Genomic DNA, 23,159 nt, shown 5'->3' on the forward strand with positions numbered 1-23,159 from the left:
ACTGCATTGTAGTGTGCATTGTAGTGTTTGAGTTGTCACTACAGACCCAGGTTCAATCCCAGATCCATGAGGCGGCGCAGAATTGGCCCAGCATCATCTGGGTAGGGGAGGTTTTGGCAGGCCGGGATTTCCTTGTCCTTCACCTCTCACGCGCTCTAGCGGTGCTCTAGCGGTGCTCTAGCGGTGCTCTAGCAAGCTGTCTTTGGTCGCCAGCTGGACGGTGTTTCCTCCAACACATCGGTGCGGGTGTGTCAAGAAGCACTGCGGCTTGGCCAGGGTCGTGTTTCGGAGGACACATGGCTATCGACCTTCGCCTCTCCCGAGTCCGTAGGGGAGTTGCTGCACAAGACTAATTGGATATCATGAAATTGGGGAGAAAAAGGGGTACGAGAGCGATTTTTATGAATGGAGTGAATTTGAAGCAGCAGGTTTTTTTTTCTCCTGTGAGCAGGGAGCGGTTTTTAGTGGAGCGGTTAGGAAGGATGTGGAGTGCCGGCGCGGTCTTTCCCACCGCTCAATTCCTCTCACATACTCTGCTCAGGACCAGGCAGGGTTTTATCCTCCGGGATGTGTTTCATTTCAGGGAGGAATGACTACCCTCCGCTGTGCCCTTGTTCACTTGTCTACACAGAATATGACCGCATTGAGGTGAAATAGGGCAGAGAGTGGAGCATCTTTCTGTATTGAAGCCCAGCCTGCTCCATTGTTCACATCCTTGTACACATCTGAGACAACTGGATTGGATAGGTAACAGCAGTATGATAGAAGCTAGGCGGAATAAAGCTCAACCCATTCCTCTAATCTAGTTGTCCAGCAGGCCTGATCCACAGAGGAGCAGCTGTTTAGAAAAACACCGTCCGGCTTGGTCCAGGGATTTGGTTATGCAGTTGATGTGGCCCAGGAACCTGTGCCAGGGGTTTTATGTCCTAAAAAAAAGGACATAAATAGGTGTGAGGGAAAAGCTCAGTGGCATATGCTAATCCAATTACATTGGAGATGTTGTTTTTGACTCTGTGCTTTTGAATTGCGTAGGTTGATGAATCCTCTCTCTCTCTCTCTCCCTCTTTCTTTCTCCCTCCCTTTCTCATTCTTTCTCACTTTCTCTCGCTCTCTCATTCTCTCCCTCTCATTCTTTTTCTCTCAACCTCATCTCTCCCTCTCCTCTCTTTCTTCTCTCTCTTCTCTCCTCTCTCTTCTCTCTCTCTAGTTGGTGGGGGGCCAGTTTGACCTGGAGATGAACTTCATTATCCAGGAGAAAGACAGCATTGTGTGCATGGTGGAGCTGCTGGACAAGGTGGGTGCTACATACACAAAATGAAATGGAACAATATGTATAATATAATCTATGGTGGATGAGTTGTGGCTGTACACACACAGAAATACACAGATAAATAGATTTTCTCATTGACTTCTCATTGACTTGAATGGGGATCCCCGTTCTAGTAATTGTAGGCCTATTTCTATGGGTACATGTTAGCAGTGGAGGATTGTAAAGCACTTTGAGCATCTGGCAAATCTCTTTCTAAATCGGATCCATTATTATTATTATTATGTCTGGTTCCCAGTGTGAGCCCACGTGCCAGGCGGAGGTGTGGAGCATCTTCACGGCTATCCTGAAGAAGAGCGTGAGGAACCTGCAGGCCTGCACCGACACAGCCCTCATCAACATGGTCCTGGACCGCGTGGCCCACACTGACAGCATGATCGCAGGTACTGCCACAGGAACACCAGAAGCCAAAGTCATTTCACTCCAAAGTAATGAGGTCACCCCAGTCCTCAGTACAGTATTTAGCATGCTGACACCTACCTACAGGGCTGTCTAGTTCCCCTGCAGTGTGGATGATTGTCTCATTCATAATCATTGTCCAGTGGTTCTCCAAGTCCTGTGTTTTACTACCTTTTTAAATCCAAAGTAATGACCACTGCCTCAGTCCGAATGATTCCCTACTGTACAGGTATCACCCTTATAATGAGGAAGTGAGAGCCCTGTCTAATGCTCCTCACCTTCCCTCATCAAGCTTAGCCAGCTGACGGCACAATTCTGTGTGTGTCTGAAAAGAGACTAATTTGTCCTGCAGCAACTCAAGCACTGAGGAGGTGCGGATACCCATGGACGGACGGACAGACAGACACACACACACACGCATCATCATCATTAGATTTGGAATGTGTGTGCAGACCTGACAACACCACTCAGCCTCGCGCTAACCCACTGCCCAGTCAGAGAAGTGACTTCCACACCAGTCAGTAGACACAGTCACCAGCCTCAATCACTCACCAGACTCTCCCCCAGTTACTAATGAGGCCAAAATAACTCCTCAAAAGCTCAGTGATTGACCACTGGCCTGGCAGAGCAGGATAATCAGCCTTAGCATAATGAAACCATTAGCCCAGGGAACATTAACATGCAGGCCAGGCCAGACAGACAGACAAACCCAGGGAACATGAACATGCAGGTCAGGCCAGACAGACAAACCCAGGGAACATGAACATGCAGTCCAGCCCAGACAGACAGACAAACCCAGGGAACATGGATATGCAGTCCAGGCCAGACAGACAGACAAACCCAGGGAACATGAACATGCAGGTCAGGCCAGACAGACAAACCGTCCTTTCAGCACGTCTCCGGCAATTATGGTGTAACCAGGCCATTGCAATATGTTTTGACTCTGCTTTGCTCAGTAGTGTGAAACGGGCATTAGGCTGTTAAATCAGACGGCCTCTCTCCCTCTCCTTCCATGGCTGGTGTGTGTCAGTCCTCTGATGCCTCAGGTCGCTCTGGCAGGCTATAGAACCTCCACTGTACCTGATGAAAATGGTCCTCCATGGCATTAGCCAGTAATGTGTCGTATTATAGGCTGAATGCCAGGGGGAGTGTGCATTGATAAGCCAATCAATACACATTACTGGCTAATGCCAGGAGGACCATTTTCATCCCAGTGAACAGAGAGAGAGAGAGATGTTCTATAGCCTCCTTATAGCCAACCCCCCCCCCCCCCCCCCCCCGTTGTTGTCTTAGCTAGCTCTCCCAATCAACACCTGTGATTGCTTTATGCCTCGCTTTGTCTCTCTCAAATGTCAATATGCCTTGTATATTGTTGTTTAGGATAGTTAGCATTGTTTTAGTTTCCTGCGGAGCCCCTAGTCCCACTCAACATGCCTCAGATACCTCCTTTGTCCCACCTCCCACACATGCGGTGACCTCACTCAACATAACAAGTGCGTCCAGAGATGCAACCTCTCTTATCATCACTCAGTGCCTGGGTTTATCTCCACTGTAACCGCACCCCACCATACCCCTGTCTGCACATTATGCCCTGAATCTGTTCTACCATGCCCAGAAATCTGCTCCTTTTATTCTCTGTCCCCAACGCACTAGACGACCAGTTTTGATAGCCTTTAGCCGTACCCTCATCCTACTCCTCCTCTGTTCCTCGGGTGAAGTGGAGGTCAACCCAGGCACTCTCATTTGTTGACTTCTGTAACCGAAAAAGCCTTGGTTTCATGCATGTTAACATCAGAAGCTTCCTCCCTAAGTTAGTTTTACTCATTGCCTGCATCCGTAATGGGTCAGCGGTCAAACGACCTCCTCTCATCACTGTAAAACGCTCCCTGAAACACATCAGCGAGCAGGCCTTTCTAATCGACCTGGCCGGGGTATCCTGGAAGGATATTGACCTCATCCCGTCAGTAGAGGATGCCTGGATATTTTAAAAAAATGCCTTCCTCACCATCTTAAATAAACATGCCCCATTCAAGAAATTTAGAACCAGGAACAGATATAGCCCTTGGTTCTCCCCAGACCTGACTGCCCTTAACCAACACAAAAACATCCTATGGCGTTCTGCATTAGCATCGAACAGCCCCCGTGATATGCAGCTGTTCAGGGAAGCTAGAAACCATTATACACAGGCAGTTAGAAAAGCCAAGGCTAGCTTTTTCAAGCAGAAATTTGCTTCTTGCAACACTAACTCAAAAAAGTTCTGGGACACTGTAAAGTCCATAGAGAATAAGAACACCTCCTCCCAGCTGCCCACTGCACTGAAGATAGGAAACACTGTCACCACTGATAAATCCACCATAATTGAAAATGTCAATAAGCATTTTTCTACTGCTGGCCATGCTTTCCACCTGGCTACTCCTACCCCTGTCAACAGCACTGCACCCCCAACAGCAACTCGCCCAAGCCTTCCCCATTTCTCCTTCTCCCAAATCCATTCAGCTGATGTTCTGAAAGAGCTGCAAAATCTGGACCCCTACAAATCAGCCGGGCTAGACAATCTGGACCCTTTCTTTCTAAAATTATCTGCCGAAATTGTTGCCACCCCTATTACTAGCCTGTTCAACCTCTCTTTCGTGTCGTCTGAGATTCCCAAAGATTGGAAAGCAGCTGCGGTCATCCCCCTCTACAAAGGGGGGGACACTCTTGACCCAAACTGCTACAGACCTATATCTATCCTACCATGCCTTTCTAAGGTCTTCGAAAGCCACATCAACAAACAGATTACCGACCATTTCGAATCTCACCCTACCTTCTCTGCTATGCAATCTGGTTTCAGAGCTGGTCATGGGTGCACCTTAGCCACGCTCAAGGTCCTAAACGATATCTTAACCGCCATCGATAAGAAACATTACTGTGCAGCCGTATTCATTGATCTGGCCAAGGCTTTCGACTCTGTCAATCACCACATCCTCATCGGCAGACTCAACAGCCTTGGTTTCTCAAATGATTGCCTCGCCTGGTTCACCAACTACTTCTCTGATAGAGTTCAGTGTGTCAAATCGGAGGGTCTGTTGTCTGGACCTCTGGCAGTCTCTATGGGGGTGCCACAGGGTTCAATTCTTGGACCGACTCTCTTCTCTGTATACATCAATGAGGTCGCTCTTGCTGCTGGTGAGTCTCTGATCCACCTCTACGCAGACGACACCATTCTGTATACTTCCGGCCCTTCTTTGGACACTGTGTTAACAACCCTCCAGGCAAGCTTCAATGCCATACAACTCTCCTTCCGTGGCCTCCAATTGCTCTTAAATACAAGTAAAACTAAATGCATGCTCTTCAACCGATCGCTACCTGCACCTACCCGCCTGTCCAACATCGCTACTCTGGACGGCTCTGACTTAGAATACGTGGACAACTACAAATACTTAGGTGTCTGGTTAGACTGTAAACTCTCCTTCCAGACCCATATCAAACATCTCCAATCCAAAGTTAAATCTAGAATTGGCTTCCTATTTCGCAACAAAGCATCCTTCACTCATGCTGCCAAACATACCCTTGTAAAACTGACCAGCCTACCAATCCTCGACTTTGGCGATGTCATTTACAAAATAGCCTCCAATACCCTACTCAACAAATTGGATGCAGTCTATCACAGTGCAATCCGTTTTGTCACCAAAGCCCCATATACTACCCACCATTGCGACCTGTACGCTCTCGTTGGCTGGCCCTCGCTTCATACTCGTCGCCAAACCCACTGGCTCCATGTCATCTACAAGACCCTGCTAGGTAAAGTCCCCCCTTATCTCAGCTCGCTGGTCACCATAGCATCTCCCACCTGTAGCACACACTCCAGCAGGTATATCTCTCTAGTCACTCCCAAAACCAATTATTTCTTTGGCCGCCTCTCTTTCCAGTTCTCTGCTGCCAATGACTGGAACGAACTACAAAAATCTCTGAAACTGGAAACACTTATCTCCCTCACTAGCTTTAAGCACCAACTGTCAGAGCAGCTCACAGATTACTGCACCTGTACATAGCCCACCTATAATTTAGCCCAAACAACTACCTCTTTCCCAACTGTATTTAATTTATTTATTTATTTTGCTCCTATGCACCCCATTATTTTTATTTCTACTTTGCACATTCTTCCATTGCAAAACTACCATTCCAGTGTTTTACTTGCTGTATTGTATTTACCTTGCCACCATGACCTTTTTTGCCTTTACCTCCCTTCTCACCTCATTTGCTCACATTGTATATAGACTTGTTTATACTGTATTATTGACTGTATGTTTGTTTTACTCCATGTGTAACTCTGTGTCGTTGTATCTGTCGAACTGCTTTGCTTTATCTTGGCCAGGTCGCAATTGTAAATGAGAACTTGTTCTCAACTTGCCTACCTGGTTAAATAAAGGTAAAATAAATAAAAATAAATAAATAAACACACTCTGCCAACCCTGATGTCCTTGCCATGTCTGAATCCTGGCATAGGAGTGCCACCAAAAATTCCCCAACTACAACATTTTCCGTCAAGATAGAACTGCCAAAGGGGGAGCATTTGCAATCTACTGCAGAGATAGTTTGCAAAGTTCTGTCATACATTCCTGGTCTATGTCCAAACAGTTCAAGCTTCTAATTTTAAAAATGAATCTCTCCAGAAATAAGTCTCTCACTGTTGCCGCCTGTTATAGACCCCCTTCAGCTCCCAGCTGTGCCCTGAACACCATATGTGAATTGATTGCCCCCCATCTATCTTCAGAGCTCGTTCTGTTAAGTGACCTGAACTGGGATATGCAACTTCTTGACGCTACCCATCCCTGTCGCGGGATCATTTTCGTCAGCAACCGCTGAATAGCATAGCGCAACAGTCAAATAATATTACAAAAAAATATTCATATTCATGAAATCACAAGTGCAATATTGCAAAACACAGCTTAGCCTTTTGTTAATCCACCTGAAATGATGCTTTACAGCGAAAGCAATCCAAGCGTTTGTGTAAGTTTATCGATAGCCGAGCATAGCATTATGTACACTTAGCATCAGGAAGCTTGGTCACGAAAATCAGAAAAGCAATCAAATGAACCGTTTACCTTTGATCTTCGGATGTTTTCACTCACGAGACTCCCAGTTACACAACAAATGTTCCTTTTGTTCCATAAAGATTATTTTTATACCCAAAATACCGACGTTTGTTTGTCACGTTATGTTCAGAAATCCACAGGAAAGAGCGGTCACGACAACGCAGATGGAAATTCCAAATAGTCTTCATAATGTCCACAGAAACATGTCAAACGTTTTTTATAATCATTCCTCAGGTAGTTTTTAAAATATATATTCGATAATATATCAACCGAGTGTGTAGGTTTTTCAATAACAGCGGGAGGAACAATGGCGGCTTTACTCTGTAGCGCAAAAACTCACTCTGAGAGCCCCCACCTATCCACTTACGCAATGTGATCTTTCACGCTCTTTTTTTCAAAATGAAAGCCTGAAACTATGTCTAAAGACTGGTGACACCTTAGGGAAGCCAGAGAAAAAGGAATCTGGTCGATATCCCTTTAAATGGTGGATAGGCATGCATATGAACAGAAGGGTTTCAAAATAAGAGGCACTTCCTGATTGGATTATCCTCAGGGTTTTGCTTGCAATATCAGTTCTGTTATACTCACAGACAATATTTTGACAGTTTTGGAAACTTTAGATTTTTCTATCCTAATCTGTCAATTATATGCATATTCTAGCATCTGGTCCTGAGAAATAGGCCGTTTACTTTGGGAAAGTTATTTTTCCAAAGATAAAAATAGTGCCCCCTAGCTTCAAGAGGTTAACACCCCGGCAGTCCTACATTCTAAGCTAGATGCCCTCAATCTCAGACAAATTATCAAGGAACCCACCAGGTACAACCCTAAATCCGTAAACATGGGCACCCTCATAGATATTATCCTGACCAATTTACCCTTCAAATACACCTCTGCTGTTTTCAATCAGGATCTCAGCGATCACTGCCTCATTGCCTGCATCTGCTATAGGTCCGCGGTCAAACGACCACCCGTCATCACTGTCAAACGCTCACTAAAACACTTCTGCGAGCAGGGCTTTATAATCGACCTGGCCTGAGTACCCTGGAAGGATTTTGACCTCATCCCGTCATTCGAGGATACCTGGTCGTTCTTTAAAAGTGATTTCCTCACCACCTTTCAAAAAATGTTGAACTAAAAACAGATATAGCCCTTGGCTCACTCCAGACCTGACTGCTTTCGACCAGCACAAAAACATCCTGTGGCAGACTGCAATAGCATCGAATAGTCCCTGCGATATGCAACTTTTCAGGGAAGTCAGGAACCAATACACGCAGTCAGTCAGGAAAGCAAAGGCTAGCTTTTTCAAACAGAAATTTGCATCCTGTAGCTTTAACTCCAAAACGTTTTTTTGGACACTGTAAAGTGCATGGAGAATAAGAGCAGCACCTCCCAGCTACCCACTGCACTGAGGCTAGGTAACACTGTCACCACTGATAAATCCACGATAATCGAGAATTTCAATTAGCATTTCTCTACGGCTGGCCATGCTTTCCTCCTGGCTACCCCAACCCCGGCGAACAGCATCGCTGCCCGCTTGCCCGACTAGCATCACTACTCTGGACAATTCTGACTTAGATTATGTGGACAACTACAAATACCTAGGTGTCTGGCTAGACTGTAAACTATCCTTCCAGACTCATATCAAACATCTCCAATCCAAAATTAAATATAGAATCGGCTTTCTGTTTCGCTACATAGCCTCCTTCACTCACGCCGCCAAACATACCCTAGTAAAACTGACTATCCTACCAATCCTCAACTTCGGCGATGTCATTTACAAAATAGCCTCTAACACTCTACTCAGCAAACTGGATGCAATCTATCACAGTGCTATCCGTTTTGTCACCAAAGCCCCATATACCACCCACCACTGCGACCTGTATGCTCTCATCGGCTGACCCTCGCTACATATTCGTCGCCAGACCCACTGGCTCCAGGTCCTCTATAAGTCTTTGCTAGGTAAATCTCTGTCTTAGCTCACTGGTCTCGATAACAACACCCACCCATAGCACTCGCTCCAGCAGGTATACAGTGGGGAGAACAAGTATTTGGTACACTGCCGATTTTGCAGGTTTCCCTACTTAGAAAATATGTAGAGGTCTGTAATTTTTATCATTTTTATCATTTTTGCAATAAAATGCAAATGTATTACTTAAATTATACAATGTGATTTTCTGGATTGTTGTTTTAGATTCTGTCTCTCACAGTTGAAGTGTACCTATGATAACAATTACAGACCTCTACATGCTTTGTAAGTAGGAAAACCTGCAAAATCGGCAGTGTATCAAATACTTGTTCTCCCCACTGTATCTCACTGGTCATCCCCAAAGCCAACAACTACTTTGGCCACCTTTCCTTCCAGTTCTCTGCTGCCAGTGACTGGAACAAATTGCAAAAATCACTGAAGCTGGAGACTTATATCTCCCTCACTAACTTTAAGCATCAGCTGTCAGAGCAGCTTACCGATCGCTGCAGCTGTACACAGCCCATATGTAAATAGCCCATCCAATCTACCTACCTCATCCCCATATTGTCTTTATTTACTTTTCTGCTCTTTTGCACACCAGTATTTCTACTTGCACATCTATCACTCCAGTGTTAATTTGCTAAATTGTAATTACTTCGCTACTATGGCCTATTTATTGCCTTACCTCCTCACGCCATTTACACACACTGTATATAGACTTTCTTTTTTTATTTTCTATTGTGTTATTGACTGTACGCTTGTTTATTTCACGTGTAACTCTGTTGTTGTTTGTGTCGCACTGCTATGCTTTGTCTTGGCCAGGTCACAGTTGTAAATGGGAACTTGTTCTCAACTAGCCTACCTGGTGAAATAAAAAAATATTTACAATTAAAAAATACAATTAAAAAACACATTGATGGGGAATGGCATAGCATTTCTCCACGTTTGCCATAATGTGAAAATATGTGTACTTAACTAATAAAAGGTGATTTGGTTTGCATTGTATTTTAAGTGCTGAATATCTGATTGAAGTCTTTTTCGATGTCCTCTTTAGTGTGAAGTGTTTTTGGTCTACTTGTAATCAATCCATAAAATGTTTTATGAGCCAAGTAACAAGAGGTCACGCAACGATGTTACTTTGGTTATAGAGGTTCTGGAACATCACTCTGTATGTGTTTTGCTTTTCACTTGGACTCTGTTCAAGTCCATTGTTAGGCTGTGGTCAGTTTCCCCTCTTCACATATGTCATGTTTAACCTGTGTGTGTCCCTTCCCTCTTCCAGACCTGATGGTGGACATGCTAGGGGTGCTGGCCAGCTACAGCATCACAGTCAAGGAGCTGAAGTTGTTCTTCAGCAAACTGCAAGGAGAGAAAGGCCAATGGGTAACACAACTAGTCGAACCTTCATACCGTACCGCCCTGTCATATTTGTCTTGTAGAGAGCATGGGGAATGTGCTAGCAACACTTCAACTGGTTGCCTGTACACATCCTTTCAGCCTCTCTGTGCTCTGGTACCATACATTACACTGTGTAGTGCAGACACACCATCGCTGTCTATTGGGCTAATCCAAAAAACATTACTGTATTATTAATGTGTAATAACTTGAGGAAGTTGCATCTTAGCTCTGATATATGAAGGCAGTTTTATCATTCTACCTTCTACTGGGTAATGTTATGATTTAAGGAGAGGGTAAACTGATCTTAGATCAGTGTTTGGAATTAAATCACACACATTTAACAGTTGAACATAAATAGGATCGTACTATCATTAGTTAAAAATAGTATCTACCACCAATTGTGCAAGTTCTCCCACTTAAAAAGATGAGAGGCCTGTAATTTTCATCATAGGTACACTTCAACTATGATAGACAAAATGAGGAAAACAATCCTGAAAATCACATTGTAGGATTTTTAATGAATTTATTTGCAAATTATGGTGGAAAATAAGTATTTGGTCAATAACAAAAGTTTATCTCAATACTTTGTTATATACCCTTGGTTGGCAATGACAGAGGTCAAACGTTTTCTGTAAGTCTTCACAAGGTTTTCACACACTGTTGCTGGTATTTTGGCACATTCCTCCATGCAGATCTCCTCTAAAGCAGTGAAGTTTTAGGACTGTTGCTGGGCAACACAGACTTTCAACTCCCTCCAAAGATTTTCTATGGGGTTGAGATCTGGAGACTGGCTAGGCCACTCCAGGACCTTGAAATGCTTCTTACGAAGCCACTCCTTCGTTGCTCGGGCGGTGTGTTTGGGATCTTTGTCATGCTGAAAGACCCAGCCACGTTTCATCTTCAATGCCCTTGCTGATGGAAGGAGGTTTTCACTCAAAATCTTGCGATTCATGGCCCCACTCATTCTTTCCTTTACACGGATCAGTTGCCCCAAAGCATGATGTTTCCACCCCCATGCAACTCAGCATTCTTGGTCCTCCAAACACAATGAGTTGAGTTTTTACCAAAAAGTTATATTTTGGTTTCATCTGACCATATGACATTCTCCCAATCTTCTTCTGGACCATCTAACTGCTCTCTAGCAAGCTTCAGATGGGCCTGGACATGTACTGGCTTAAGCATGGGGACACGTCTGGCACTGCAGGATTTGAGTCCCTGGTGGCGTAGTGTGTTACTGATGGTAGGCTTTGTTACTTTGGTCCCAGCTCTCTGCAGGTCATTCACTAGGTCCCACCGTGTGGTTCTGGGATTTTTGCTCACCGTTCTTGTGATCATTTTGACCCCACGGGGTGAGATCTTGCGTGGAGCCCCAGATCGAGATTATCAGTGGTCTTGTATGTCTTCCATTTCCTAATAATTGCTCCCACAGTTGATTTCTTCAAACCAAGCTGCTTACCTATTGCAGATTCAGTCTTCCCAGCCCAGGGCAGGTCTACAATTTTGTTTCTGGTGTCCTTTGACAGCTCTTTGGTCTTGGCCATAGTGGAGTTTGGAGTGTGACTGTTTGAGGTTGTGGACAGGTGTCTTTTATACTGATAACAAGTTCAAACAGGTGCCATTAATACAGGTAACGAGTGGAGGACAGAGGAGCCTCTTAAAGAAGTTGTTACAGGTCTGTGAGAGCCAGAAATCTTGCTTGTTTGTAGGTGACCAAATACTTATTTTCCACCATAATTTGCAAATAAATACATAAAAAATCCTACAATGTGATTTTCTGGATTTTTTTCTCTCGCATTTTGTCTGTCATAGTTAAAGTGTACCTATGATGGAAATTACAGGCCTCTCTCATCTTTTTAAGTGGGAGAACTTGCACAATTGGTGGCTGACTAAATACTTTTTTGCCCCACTGTATACTGAAGATACATTAGTGATTATAAAGTTGAAGAATAATCTGTTTTCCAACCTGGGTTTTGTAGTTTTCCACCAAGACAGCCTGGACAGTCTTACCTAGCAGGGGGGAGTCAGTACAGTAACAGTGGGAAGATAGCCTGGGCAGTCTTGCCTAGCCGGGTGGAGTCAGTACAGTACAGTGGGAAGACAGCCTGGACACTCTTGCCTAGCAGGGTGGAGTCAGTACATTGGGAAGACAGCCTGGGCAGTCTTGCCTAGCAGGGTGGAGTCAGTACAGTAACAGTGGGAAGACAGCCTGGACAGTCTTGCCTAGCAGGGTGGAGTCAGTACAGTGGAAGACAGCCTGGGCAGTCTTGCCTAGCACGGTGGAGTCAGTACAGTGGGAAGAAAGCCTGGACAGTCTTGCCTAGCAGGGTGGAATCAGTACAATACAGTGGGAAGACAGCCTGGACAGTCTTGCCTAGCAGGGGGGAGTCAGTACAGTAACAGTGGGAAGATAGCCTGGGCAGTCTTGCCTAGCCGGGTGGAGTCAGTACAGTACAGTGGGAAGACAGCCTGGACACTCTTGCCTAGCAGGGTGGAGTCAGTACATTGGGAAGACAGCCTGGGCAGTCTTGCCTAGCAGGGTGGAGTCAGTACAGTAACAGTGGGAAGACAGCCTGGACAGTCTTGCCTAGCAGGGTGGAGTCAGTACAGTGGAAGACAGCCTGGGCAGTCTTGCCTAGCACGGTGGAGTCAGTACAGTGGGAAGAAAGCCTGGACAGTCTTGCCTAGCAGGGTGGAGTCAGTACAGTGGGAAGACAGCCTGGGCAGTCTTGCCTATCAGGGTGGAGTCAGTACAGTACAGTACAGTGGGAAGACAGCCTGGACAGTCTTGCCTAGCAGGGTGGAGTTATTTCAGTACCACGGGAAGACAGCCTGGACAGTCTTGCCTAGCAGGGTGGAGTCAGTACAGTAACAGTGGGAAGATAGCCTGGGCAGTCTTGCCTAGCCGGGTGGAGTCAGTACAGTACAGTGGGAAGACAGCCTGGACACTCTTGCCTAGCAGGGTGGAGTCAGTACATTGGGAAGACAGCCTGGGCAGTCTTGCCTAGCAGGGTGGAGTCAGTACAGTAACAGTGGGAAGACAGCCTGGACAGTCTTGCCTAGCAGGGTGGAGTCAGTACAGTGGAAGACAGCCTGGGCAGTCTTGCCTAGCACGGTGGAGTCAGTACAGTGGGAAGAAAGCCTGGACAGTCTTGCCTAGCAGGGTGGAGTCAGTACAGTGGGAAGACAGCCTGGGCAGTCTTGCCTATCAGGGTGGAGTCAGTACAGTACAGTACAGTGGGAAGACAGCCTGGACAGTCTTGCCTAGCAGGGTGGAGTCAGTACAGTACAGTGGGAAGACAGCCTGGACAGTCTTGCCTAGCAGGGTGGAGTTATTTCAGTACCACGGGAAGACAGCCTGGACAGTCTTGCCTAGCAGGGTGGAGTCAGTACAGTACAGTGGGAAGACAGCCTGGGCAGTCTTGCCTAGCAGGGTGGAGTCAGTACAGTGGGAAGACAGCCTGGACAGTCTTGCCTAGCCGGGTGGAGTCAGTACAGTAACAGTGGGAAGACAGCCTGGACAGTCTTGCCTAGCAGGGTGGAGTCAGTACAGTGGAAGACAGCCTGGGCAGTCTTGCCTAGCACGGTGGAGTCAGTACAGTGGGAAGAAAGCCTGGACAGTCTTGCCTAGCAGGGTGGAGTCAGTACAGTGGGAAGACAGCCTGGGCAGTCTTGCCTATCAGGGTGGAGTCAGTACAGTACAGTACAGTGGGAAGACAGCCTGGGCAGTCTTGCCTATCAGGGTGGAGTCAGTACAGTACAGTACAGTGGGAAGACAGCCTGGACAGTCTTGCCTAGCAGGGTGGAGTTATTTCAGTACCACGGGAAGACAGCCTGGACAGTCTTGCCTAGCAGGGTGGAGTCAGTACAGTACAGTGGGAAGACAGCCTGGGCAGTCTTGCCTAGCAGGGTGGAGTCAGTACAGTGGGAAGACAGCCTGGACAGTCTTGCCTAGCCGGGTGGAGTCAGTACAGTAACAGTGGGAAGACAGCCTGGATTGTCTTGCCTAGCAGGGGTGGAGTCAGTACAGTGGGAAGACAGCCTGGACAGTCTTGCCTAGCAGGGTGGAGTCATTCCAGTACAGTGGGAAGACAGCCTGAACAATCTTGCCTAGCAGGGTGGAGTCAGTACAATAACAATGGGAAGACAGCCTGGACAGTCTTGCCTAGCAGGGTGGAGTCAGTACAATAACAATGGGAAGACAGCCTGGACAGTCTTGCCTAGCAGGGCAGAGTCAGTACAGTACAGTGGGAAGACAGCCTGGTCACTCTTGCCTAGCAGGGTGGAGTCAGTACAGTGGGAAGACAGCCTGGGCAGTCTTGCCTAGCAGGGTGGAGTCAGTACAGTGGGAAGACAGCCTGGGCAGTCTTGCCTAGCAGGGTGGAGTCAGTACAGTGGGAAGACAGCCTGGGCAGTCTTGCCTAGCAGGGTAGAGTCAGTACAGTAACAGTGGGAAGACAGCCTGGACAGTCTTGCCTAGCAGGGTAGAGTCAGTACAGTAACAGTGGGAAGACAGCCTGGACAGTCTTGCCTAGCAGGGGGGAGTCAGTACCGTAGCCCTTATGTAAAAACAGCAGATCTCGTAGGTTGTACCATGAATGATCCACTGAGTCCCTGCACCATTGAGAGAGGATAATTTACTCACTGCTTTAGCACACTCTGCCAACCCTGATGTCCTGGCCCGGGTATCCTGGAAGGATATTGACCTCATCCCGTCAGTTGAGGATGCCTGGTCATTCTTTAAAAGTAACTTCCTCACCATCTTAGATAAGCATGCTCCGTTCAAAAAATGCAGAACGAAGAACAGAAATAGCCCTTGGTTCACTCCAGACCTGACTGCGCTTGACCAGCACAAAAACATCCTGTGGCGGACTGCAATAGCATCAAATAGGCCCCGAGATATGCGACTGTTCAGGGAAGTCAGGAACCAATACACACAGTCAGTCAGGAAAGCAAAGGCCAGCTTTTTCAAGCAGAAATTTGCATCCTGTAGCTCTAACTCCAAAAAGTTCTGGGACACTGTAAAGTCCATGGAGAACAAAAGCACCTCCTCCCAGCTGCCCACTGCACTGAGGCTAGGTAACACGGTCACCACCAATAAATCCATGATAATCGAAAACTTCAACAAGCATTTCTCAACGGCTGGCCATGCCTTCCTCCTGACTACTCCAACCTCAGCCAACAGCTCCGCCCCTCCCCGCAGCTACTCGCCCAAGCCTCCCCAGCTTCTCCTTCACCCAAATCCAGATAGCAGATGTTCTGAAAGAGCGGCAAAACCTGGACCCGTACAAATCAGCTGGTCTTGACAATCTGGACCCTCTATTTCTGAAACTATCTGCCGCCATTGTCACAACCCCTATTACCAGCCTGTTCAACCTCTCTTTCATATCGTCTGAGATCCCCAAGGATTGGAAAGCTGCCGCAGTCATCCCCCTCTTCAAAGGGGGAGACACCCTGGACCCAAACTGTTAAAGACCTATATCCATCCTGCCCTGCCTATCTAAGGTCTTTGAAAGCCAAGTCAACAAACAGATCACTGACCATCTCGAATCCCACCGTACCTTCTCCGCTGTGCAATCTGGTTTCCGAGCCGGTCACGGGTGCACCTCAGCCACGCTCAAGGGACTAAACGATATCATAACCGGCATCGATAAAAGACAGTACTGTGCAGCCGTCTTCATCGACCTGGCCAAGGCTTTCGACTCTGTCAATCACCATATTCTTATCTGCAGACTCAACAGCCTTAGTTTCTCAAATGACTGCCTCGCCTGGTTCACCAACTACTTCTCTGATAGAGTTCAGTGTGTCAAATTGGAGGGCATGTTGTCCGGTCCTCTGGCAGTCTCTATGGGGGTGCCACAGGGTTCAATTCTTCGGCCGACTCTTTTCTCTGTATATATCAATGATGTTGCTCTTGCTGCGGGTGATTCCCTGATCCACCTCTACGCAGACGACATCATTCTGTATACTTCTGGCCCTTCCTTGGACACTGTGCTATCTAACCTCTAAACGAGCTTCAATGCCATACAACACTCCTTCCGTGGCCTCCAACTGCTCTTAAACGCTAGTAAAACAAAATGCATGCTTTTCAACCGTTCGCTGCCTGCACCCGCACGCCGGACTAGCATCACCACCCTTGATGGTTCCGACCTAGAATATGTGGACAGCTATAAGTACCTAGGTGTCTGGCTAGACTGTAAACTCTGCTTCCAGACTCATATCAAACATCTCCAATCTAAAATGAAATCTAGTGTCGGCTTTCTATTCCGCAACAAAGCCTCCTTCACTCACGCCGCAAAACTTACCCTAGTAAAACTGACTATCCTACGGATCCTCGACTTTGGCGATGTCATCTACAAAATAGCTTCCAACACTCTACTCAGCAAACTGGATGCAGTTTATCACAGTGCCATCCGTTTTGTTACTAAAGCACCTTACACCACCCACCACTGTGACCTGTATGCTCTAGTCGGCTGGCCCTCGCTACATATTCGTCGCCAGACCCACTGGCTCCAGGTCATCTACAAATCCATGCTAGGTAAAGCTCCGCCTTATCTCAGTTCACTGGTCACGATGGCAACACCCACCCGTAGCACGCGTTCCAGCAGGTGTATCTCACTGATCATCCCTAAAGCCAACACCTCATTTGGCCGCCTTTCCTTCCAGTTCTCTGCTGCCTGTGACTGGAACGAATTGCAAAAATCGCTGAAGTTGGAGACTTTTATCTCCCTCACCAACTTTAAACATCTGCTATCTGAGCAGTTAACCGATCGCTGCAGCTGTACATAGTCCATCTGTAAATAGCCCACCGAATTTACCTACCTCATCCCCATGCTGTTTTTATTTATTTACTTTTCTGCTCTTTTGCACACCAGTATCTCTACCTGCACATGACCATCTGATCATTTATCACTCCGGTGTTAATCTGCAAAATTGTAATTATTCGCCTACCTCCTCATGCCTTTTGCACACAATGTATATAGACTCTTTTTTTTCTTTTTTCTACTGTTATTGACTTGTTTATTGTTTACTCCATGTGTAACTCTGTGTTGTCTGTTCACACTGCTATGCTTTATCTTGGCCAGGTCGCAGTTGTAAATGAGAACTTGTTCTCAACTAGCCTACCTGGTTAAATAAAGGTGAAATAAAAATATAAATAAATAAATAAATAAATAGGGAGGCCTATTGATCAGTGTGGAATCAGATTGCCCCATTTCGTTGACAATCTGCTTTTGTGCTTCTCCATTTCCATCCACACACACACTCAGACACACACACACTCAGACACACTCACACACACACACTCTGCTAGCTCTGTGAAATATTATCTGAGGGGGTTGGCAAGAGATGATGCGTCTATCAGGAGTCTCTCCATCACAGGATTTGAACAGAGTGAACACAGTGTGATATGCTTACTGCAGCCTCCACAGAAATGAAACTGACAGAGGACTTGTCGGAAGAAAAGCTCATCAATATATTATGGAAGTTTATCAACGTTGATCACGGTTCCGTGGGTTTTGATTTACATTTGGGTTGAAAGGAAGGGGGTCTGATCTAAAGCGGGTGACCTTGCAGCATCAACGGGAATGTAAAGTAGATCAACAGAACTACTGCATTCTCAGTATAATGTCTCTAGAGAGTTCTCAACGAGATGTTGACTTGGTTAGTAGAGGTCAATATAGAAAAGCAGAAAATAGATCTGTACTCTGTAGTTGTGGAGATGTTGACTTGGTTAGTAGAGGTCAATTTAGCAAAGCAGAAAATAGACCTGGACTCTGTAGTTGTGGAGATGTTGACTTGGTTAGTAGAGGTCAATATAGAAAAGCAGAAAATAGATCTGTACTCTGTAGTTGTGGAGATGTTGACTTGGTTAGTAGAGGTCAATATAGAAAAGCAGAAAATAGATCTTGACTCTGTAGTTGTGGAGATGTTGACTTGGTTAGTAGAGGTCAATATAGAAAAGCAGAAAATAGACCTGAACTCTGTAGTTGTGGAGATGTTGACTTGGTTAGTAGAGGTCAATATAGAAAAGCAGAAAATATACCTGGACTCTGTAGTTGTGGAGATGTTGACTTGGTTAGTAGAGGTCATTATAGAAAAGCAGAAAATAGACCTGGACTCTGTAGTTGTGGAGATGTTGGTGTGTTGTTTGTTTTGCTTGCTTACCTGCCTGTGAACCTGAACATGTACGGTACGTTCAGGAAGTGTTCCCGACCCCCTTGCCTTTTTCCACATTTTGTTACGTTGCCGCCTTATTTTAAAATTGTTTCAATTGTTTTTTTCCTCCTCAATCGACACACAATATCCCTTAATGGCAAAGCAAAAATAGGTTTTTAGACATTTTAGAAAATGTACATACAGTGCCTTGCGAAAGTATTCGGCCCCCTTGAACTTTGCGACCTTTTGCCACATTTCAGGCTTCAAACATAAAGATATAAAACTGTATTTTTTTGTGAAGAATCAACAACAAGTGGGACACAATCATGAAGTGGAACGACATTTATTGGATATTTAAAACTTTTTTAACAAATCAAAAACTGAAAAATTGGGCGTGCAAAATTATTCAGCCCCTTTACTTTCAGTGCAGCAAACTCTCTCCAGAAGTTCAGTGAGGATCTCTGAATGATCCAATGTTGACCTAAATGACTAATGATGATAAATACAATCCACCTGTGTGTAATCAAGTCTCTGTATAAATGCACCAGCACTGTGATAGTCTCAGAGGTCTGTTAAAAGCGCAGAGAGCATCATGAAGAACAAGGAACACACCAGGCAGGTCCGAGATACTGTTGTGAAGAAGTTTAAAGCCGGATTTGGATACAAAAAGATTTCCCAAGCTTTAAACATCCCAAGGAGCACTGTGCAAGCGATAATATTGAAATGTAAGGAGTATCAGACCACTGCAAATCTACCAAGACCTGGCCGTCCCTCTAAACTGCCAAGAGGCCCATGATCACTCTGGATGAACTGCAGAGATCTACAGCTGAGGTGGGAGACTCTGTCCATAGGACAACAATCAGTCAGTCGTATATTGCACAAATCTGGCCTTTATGGAAGAGTGGCAAGAAGAAAGACATTTCTTAAAGATATCCATAAAAAGTGTAGTTTAAAGTTTGCCACAAGCCACCTGGGAGACACACCAAACATGTGGAAGAAGGTGCTCTGGTCAGATGAAACCAAAATTGAACTTTTTGGCAACAATGCAAAACGTTATGTTTGGCGTAAAAGCAACACAGCTGAACACACCATCCCCACTGTCAAACATGGTGGTGGCAGCATCATGGTTTGGGCCTGCTTTTCTTCAGCAGGGACAGGGAAGATGGTTAAAATTGATGGGAAGATGGATGGAGCCAAATACAGGACCATTCTGGAAGAAAACCTGATGGTCTGCAAAAGACCTGAGACTGGGACGGAGATTTGTCTTCCAACAAGACAATGATCCAAAACATAAAGCAAAATCTACAATGGAATGGTTCAAAAATAAACATATCCAGGTGTTAGAATGGCCAAGTCAAAGTCCAGACCTGAATCCAATCGAGAATCTGTGGAAAGAACTGTAAACTGCTGTTCACAAATGCTCTCCATCCAACCTCACTGAGCTCGAGCTGTTTTGCAAGGAGGAATGGGAAAGCATTTCAGTCTCTCGATGTGCAAAACTGATAGAGACATACCCCAAGCGACTTACAGCTGTAATCGCAGCAAAAGGTGGCGCTACAAAGTATTAACTTAAGGGGGCTGAATAATTTTGCACAACCAATTTTTCAGTTTTTGATTTGTTAAAAAAGTTTGAAATATCCAATAAATGTCGTTCCACTTCATGATTGTGTCCCACTTGTTGTTGATTCTTCACAAAAAAATACAGTTTTATATCTTTATATTTGAAGCCTGAAATGTGGCAAAAGGTCGCAAAGTTCAAGGGGGCCGAATACTTTCGCAAGGCACTGTAAGTATTCAGAACCTTTACTCAATACATTGCTGAGTACAAGTCTTTTTGGGTTTGACACTACAAGCTTGGCACACCTGTATTTGGGGAGTTTCTCCCATTCTTCTCTGTAGATCCTCTCAAGCTCTGTCAGGTTGGATTCCTGCGTTGTCTTGGCTGTCTGTCTGAGGTCCTGAGCTGTCTGTAGCAGGTTTTCGTCACAGATATCTCTGCTCCGTTCATCTACCCCTCGATCCTGACTAGTCTCCCAGTCCCTGCCACTGAAAAATGTCCCCACAGCCTGATGCTGCCACCACCATGCTTCATCTTAGAGATGGTGCCAGGTTTCCTCAAGACGTGGCGCTTGGCAGAGATGGTTGTCCTTCTGGAAGGTTCTCCCATCTCCACAGAGGATCTCTGTCAGAGTGACCATCGTGTTCTTGTTCACCTCCCTGACCAAGCCCTTTCCCACCGATAGCTCAGTTTGGCAGGGCGGCCAGCTCTAGAAAGAGTCTTGGATGTTCTTAACTTTTTCCATTTAAGAATGATGGAGACCACTGTGTTCTTGGGGACCTTGAATGCTGCAGAAATGTTTTGGTACCCTTCCCCAGATCTGTGCCTCGACATTCCTGTCTCGGAGCTCTACAGACAATTCCATCCACCTCATGGCTTGGTTTTTGCTCTGATATGTACAGTCAGCTGTGGGACCTGAAATAGACAGGTGTGTGCCTCTCTAAATCATGTCCAATCAATTGAATTTACAACAGATGGTACCCAAACAAGTCGTAGAAAAATCTCAAGGATGATCAACGGAAACAGGATGCACCGGAGCTCATTGTGAAGGGTCTGAATACTTATGTAAATAAGATTTGTATTTGTAATACATTTGCAAAAATGTATAAAAACCTGTTTTTGATTTTTTCTATTTCATCACTTTTAGAATAAGGCTGTAACGTAACAAAATGTGGGAACAGGGAAGGTGTCTGAATACTCTCCCGACTGCACTGTGGCTTTACATTAAAGTACTTGTGTATGCGGTGCACCCTCATCAAAGTCTGTGGCCTCTCATCTTGTGCGTGTTCTTCCCTCCAGCCTCCCCATGCGGTGAAGCTGCTGTCTGTCCTGAGGAGCATGGCCCACCGGAACGGACCTGACTCCTTCTTCAGCTTCCCAGGGAAGAGTGCTGCTGTGAGTACAGTGACAACTCAATACACCTCCACATGTATACCGGAGTCTCAGACTGATCGTTAGAAGACAGTACTCACCACCCAACTAGACTACAGTCTGACGCTACACCTGGTACGACACTATTCCCCTAAGCACTGATCAAGTAGTGCACTATGTAAGGTAAAAGTTGTGTCAGACTTGTAGTGACTGGTATGAGTCTCGGTGAACACAGTGTCTACGGTAAGGTAGTGGTATTTACAGCACCTCTGGATAGCTTCTAAATGGGCTACATCCTCTTGTGCTCGACTTCCCACATGATCCAAGGCCGGACGCATTAGCAATAACTAAGATAATGCATCCTGAATTGCCTATAAGCTCTGACCCAGCACACATCTTGGCTTCTATATCCTATAATGCCAAGGTTTACCAACCATATGTAGCTTGGGTCATACTGTGTTTCTGTGTGTGTTGAATAAGCAGCATGGGAAGAGAGGAGGTGCACAGATGCTAGCTAATCTTCCTCTGTTCTCCTTCTCCTCCCTTCATTCTAATGCTCCTAGCTGTCTTCCCTCTGTTCTTCTCAGTCCGTCATTCTAATGCTCCTAGCAGTCTTCCCTCTGTTCTCCTCCTCCCTTCATTCTAATGCTCCTAGCAGTCTTCCCTGTTCTTCTCCTCTCTTCATTCTAATGCTCCTAGCAGTCTTTCCTCTGTTCTTCTCAGTCCTTCATTCTAATGCTCCTAGCAGTCTTCCCTCTGTTCTCCATCTCCGTTCATTCTAATGCTCCTAGCAGTCTTCCCTCTGTTCTTCTCCTCCCTTCATTCTAATGCTCCTAGCTGTCTTCCCTCTGTTCTTCTCCTCCCTTCATTCTAATGTTCCTAGCAGTCTTCCTCTGTTCTTCTCAGTCCTTCATTCTAATTCTCCTAGCAGTCTTCCCTCTGTTCTTCTCCTCCCTTCATTCTAATGCTCCTAGCAGTCTTCCCTCTGTTCTTCTTCTCCCTTCATTCTAATGCTCATAGCAGTCTTCCTTCTGTTCTTCTCCTCTCTTCTCCTCTCTTCATTCTAATGCTCCTAGCCGTCTCTGTTCTTCTTCTAAGTCCTTCATTCTAATGCTCCTAGCAGTCTTCCCTCTGTTCTTCTCCTCCCTTCATTCTAATGCTCCTAGCTGTCTTCCCTCTGTTCTTCTTCTCAGTCCTTCATTCTAATGCTCCTAGCCGTCTTCCCTCTGTTCTTCTCCTCCTTTCATTCTAATGCTCCTAGCAGTCTTCCCTCTGTTCTTCTCCTCTGTTCTTCTCCTCTCTTCATTCTAATGCTCCTAGCAGTCTTCCCTCTGTTCTTCTCCTCTCTTCATTCTAATGCTCCTAGCAGTCTTCCCTGTTCTTCTCCTCTCTTAATTCTAATGCTCCTAGCCGTCTCTGTTCTTCTTCTCAGTCCTTCATTCTAATGCTCCTAGCCGTCTTCCCTCTGTTCTTCTCCTCCTTTCATTCTAATGCTCCTAGCAGTCTTCCCTCTGTTCTTCTCCTCTGTTCTTCTCCTCTCTTCATTCTAATGCTCCTAGCAGTCTTCCCTCTGTTCTTCTCCTCTCTTCATTCTAATGCTCCTAGCAGTCTTCCCTCTGTTCTTCTCCTCTCTTCACTCTAATGCTCCTAGCAGTCTTCCTCTGTTCTCCTCCTCCCTTCATTCTAATGCTCCTAGCAGTCTTCCCTGTTCTTCTCCTCTCTTAATTCTAATGCTCCTAGCCGTCTCTGTTCTTCTTCTCAGTCCTTCATTCTAATGCTCCTAACAGTCTTCCCTCTGTTCTTCTCCTCCCTTCATTCTAATTCTCCTAGCAGTCTTCCCTCGGTTCTTCTCAGTCCTTCATTCTAATGCTCCTAGCAGTCTTCCCTCTGTTCTTCTCCTCTCTTCAT

At 45.8% G+C, this 23,159-nt stretch overlaps 1 protein-coding gene across 5 annotated transcripts in view; it reads left to right on the top strand.

Moving 5' to 3' along the window:
• LOC110533189 (lipopolysaccharide-responsive and beige-like anchor protein) overlaps nt 1–23,159 on the top strand; it is a 388,104-nt gene that overhangs the window by 43,637 nt on the left and 321,308 nt on the right. For all 5 annotated transcript variants that reach the window (XM_036933632.1, XM_036933634.1, XM_036933635.1 and 2 more), the window contains exons 2-5: nt 1,208–1,294; nt 1,566–1,710; nt 10,053–10,153; nt 21,180–21,275. In XM_036933632.1, coding sequence (XP_036789527.1) covers nt 1,208–1,294; nt 1,566–1,710; nt 10,053–10,153; nt 21,180–21,275 — 429 coding nt within the window. The remainder of the gene's footprint in view (nt 1–1,207; nt 1,295–1,565; nt 1,711–10,052; nt 10,154–21,179; nt 21,276–23,159) is intronic.

Source organism: Oncorhynchus mykiss, chromosome 10, assembly GCF_013265735.2.
Source record: "Oncorhynchus mykiss isolate Arlee chromosome 10, USDA_OmykA_1.1, whole genome shotgun sequence".
NCBI classification, from domain to species: domain Eukaryota; kingdom Metazoa; phylum Chordata; class Actinopteri; order Salmoniformes; family Salmonidae; genus Oncorhynchus; species Oncorhynchus mykiss.